This window comes from Morone saxatilis, unplaced genomic scaffold, assembly GCF_004916995.1.
Source record: "Morone saxatilis isolate NCDOM2014 unplaced genomic scaffold, NCSU_SB_2.0 Contig14, whole genome shotgun sequence".
In the NCBI taxonomy this organism is placed as follows: domain Eukaryota; kingdom Metazoa; phylum Chordata; class Actinopteri; family Moronidae; genus Morone; species Morone saxatilis.
In genome coordinates this window covers 9,090,053-9,092,236 of record NW_023339696.1, presented here as the reverse complement: position 1 = coordinate 9,092,236, position 2,184 = coordinate 9,090,053, and the positions used below count along the sequence as shown (strand labels likewise).

General features: G+C 48.9%; 1 protein-coding gene across 1 annotated transcript in view; it reads left to right on the top strand.

The window, feature by feature from the left end:
• The window catches only part of gcat (glycine C-acetyltransferase), a 6,337-nt gene continuing 4,153 nt past the window's right edge, over positions 1-2,184 (top strand). The window contains exons 1-4 of the mRNA XM_035655287.1: positions 1-309; positions 1,061-1,191; positions 1,289-1,390; positions 1,482-1,628. Coding sequence (XP_035511180.1) covers positions 90-309; positions 1,061-1,191; positions 1,289-1,390; positions 1,482-1,628 — 600 coding nt within the window. The 5' untranslated portion in view covers positions 1-89. The remainder of the gene's footprint in view (positions 310-1,060; positions 1,192-1,288; positions 1,391-1,481; positions 1,629-2,184) is intronic.

Sequence of the window (2,184 nt, the reverse complement as noted above, 5' to 3'; positions counted from 1 at the left end):
TACATGACGTAGCCACGCCTCGTCGCTGGTCTTTACGTTCGGGGCTCCTGCACGTTTCACACCTGTTTTAAACACACGTCCTCGCCGTCATGTCTCTCGGAAAAGCTGCCCGGAGTTTGGTGAAACCGGTCCGGGGCGTCCTGAGGCCGTGGGCCGCCGCTGAGAGCCGGAGCTACGCCGCTGCCGCTGAAGCCAGAGCGGTGCTGGAGAATGAGCTCGACGGTATCCGAGCGGCGGGGACGTGGAAAGCGGAGAGGGTCATCACGTCAAAGCAGGGTCCTCAAATCAACGTGGACGGCAGTCGGAGCAGTGAGTGCTAGTTTAGTAGTTTAGAGTAACAGCAGGTATAAATACGTGGTCCTTAAACGCACCATGAGGTACAAAATCTACCTAGAGACGTTGTTGCTGCTGTAGGTCGCCCTCCACGGTGTTGTTATCTTGTTGAACTCAAACTTCAGTGGTGTAACGGTATTGGAGGACGCATGCTCAGTGAGGTCTGCTTTCACACCGCTGAGGTTATTGACAGGGTCTCTCCAGGAACACACACCTCTTCAGAAAACACAGGATTCCAGCTAATGAGACAGCACAATGCAAATGTAATGAGGTCTTTAAACGGCTTATAACATCCACAGGAAAACAGTTATAACCTTGACTTTCATTACAAAAAGAGGGAACATGCTCAGATATGTAATGAATTCAAAAGTGCCCACAGTAGCAGCTAATCTCTAACCTGTTTGCTGTTCTGCCAGCAAAGCAGAGAGCCGTGTTTACACTTCAGAATGAACCTTCGCCAAAGGTTGACCCTGCTGATTTATGGGCGAGCCACTGACTGTAGGTCAGGACCCCTCGTGTGTGAAATTGACTACCTCGCAGTCCCGTGCACTGTTATTACTGTCACTCTTTGTTCTGGTGTGTTGGCTCCATTGTGTTGTTTTTGTCTCTTTCCTCTTTCTATTGCAGGGTTTGAGTTGCACACAGCGGTTATTGTCTGTGATTTGAATCGGAAAGCGTGCTCCAATGTGTGTGTGTGTGTGTGTGCGTGACTCCCTCTCTCCCTCAGGCATATTGAACTTCTGTGCCAACAACTACCTCGGACTGTCGAGTCACCCAGACGTGGTGCAGGCGGGGATCGACGCTCTGAAGTCGTACGGTGCTGGACTGAGCTCTGTCAGATTCATCTGTGGCACGCAGGTATGATGGCCGCTCCGCCGCTCCATCAGCACGTTAACACATACAGACAACAACATGTACGCACCTGTGGTACGCAGTTGACTCTTGTTTCCTCTAGGATATACACAAACATCTGGAGAAGAAGCTAGCAGAGTTTCATCAGAGGGAGGACTGCATCCTGTACGCCAGCTGTTTTGATGCCAATGCTGGACTGTTTGAGGTATGTCATACTTTACGCGCCGCTGTCTCCAGCAGAGAGGAAGCCCCCCCCCTGTTATGTTCAGTAAAGTATCATATGACTCTCACGCCAGGTTCTCTTGGGCCCAGATGACGCAGTGCTGTCTGATGAGCTCAATCATGCCTCCATCATCGATGGGATCCGTCTGTGTCGGGCAAAGAGGATGCGCTACAAACACATGGACCTCAGTGATCTGGAGAAACAGCTCAAAGAGTCTCAGGTGTGTGGGGACGTCTCCCTGTGCAGTAGGACAAGAACGGAAACCAATGTTATTGGAATATTATTATATGTTTATGCTGCTTATATAATGTCTTTGACAGAAGTGAGTCATATTCTCCATCAGTGTGTTCTATGGGAGGTGTTCGCTTTAGCTTCAGTCTTTAAGCATTAAATTCTGTGCACATTACTAAGAATTTTGATTCCACTGTTATTGTAAACTGCATTACGTGCATTGAACAACAGCGACTGAAGGGGCGTAGCAACCAGCAACTGACTTTCTCTAGCTTGATAATTCCCAGTTCTTCATTGGCATACGTTGCATCATTTGCTGCACTTTGAGGAAGCACTGATGTTAGATAAGGCGTGTCCGCAGTAATGATCCATGCTCCCCACCAACAGTATTTTATGGACCCATTCAGAAGAGTTCACACAGGTCAATAGGTCATAGCGTGTCCGGTTGAGGTTCACGGTGCATTAATCCCATATTACTGAGGTGACAGGGTCAGGTAAGGGTTACAGTATTGATTAGACTGTGACAGGACCTGTGTGTGTGTGTG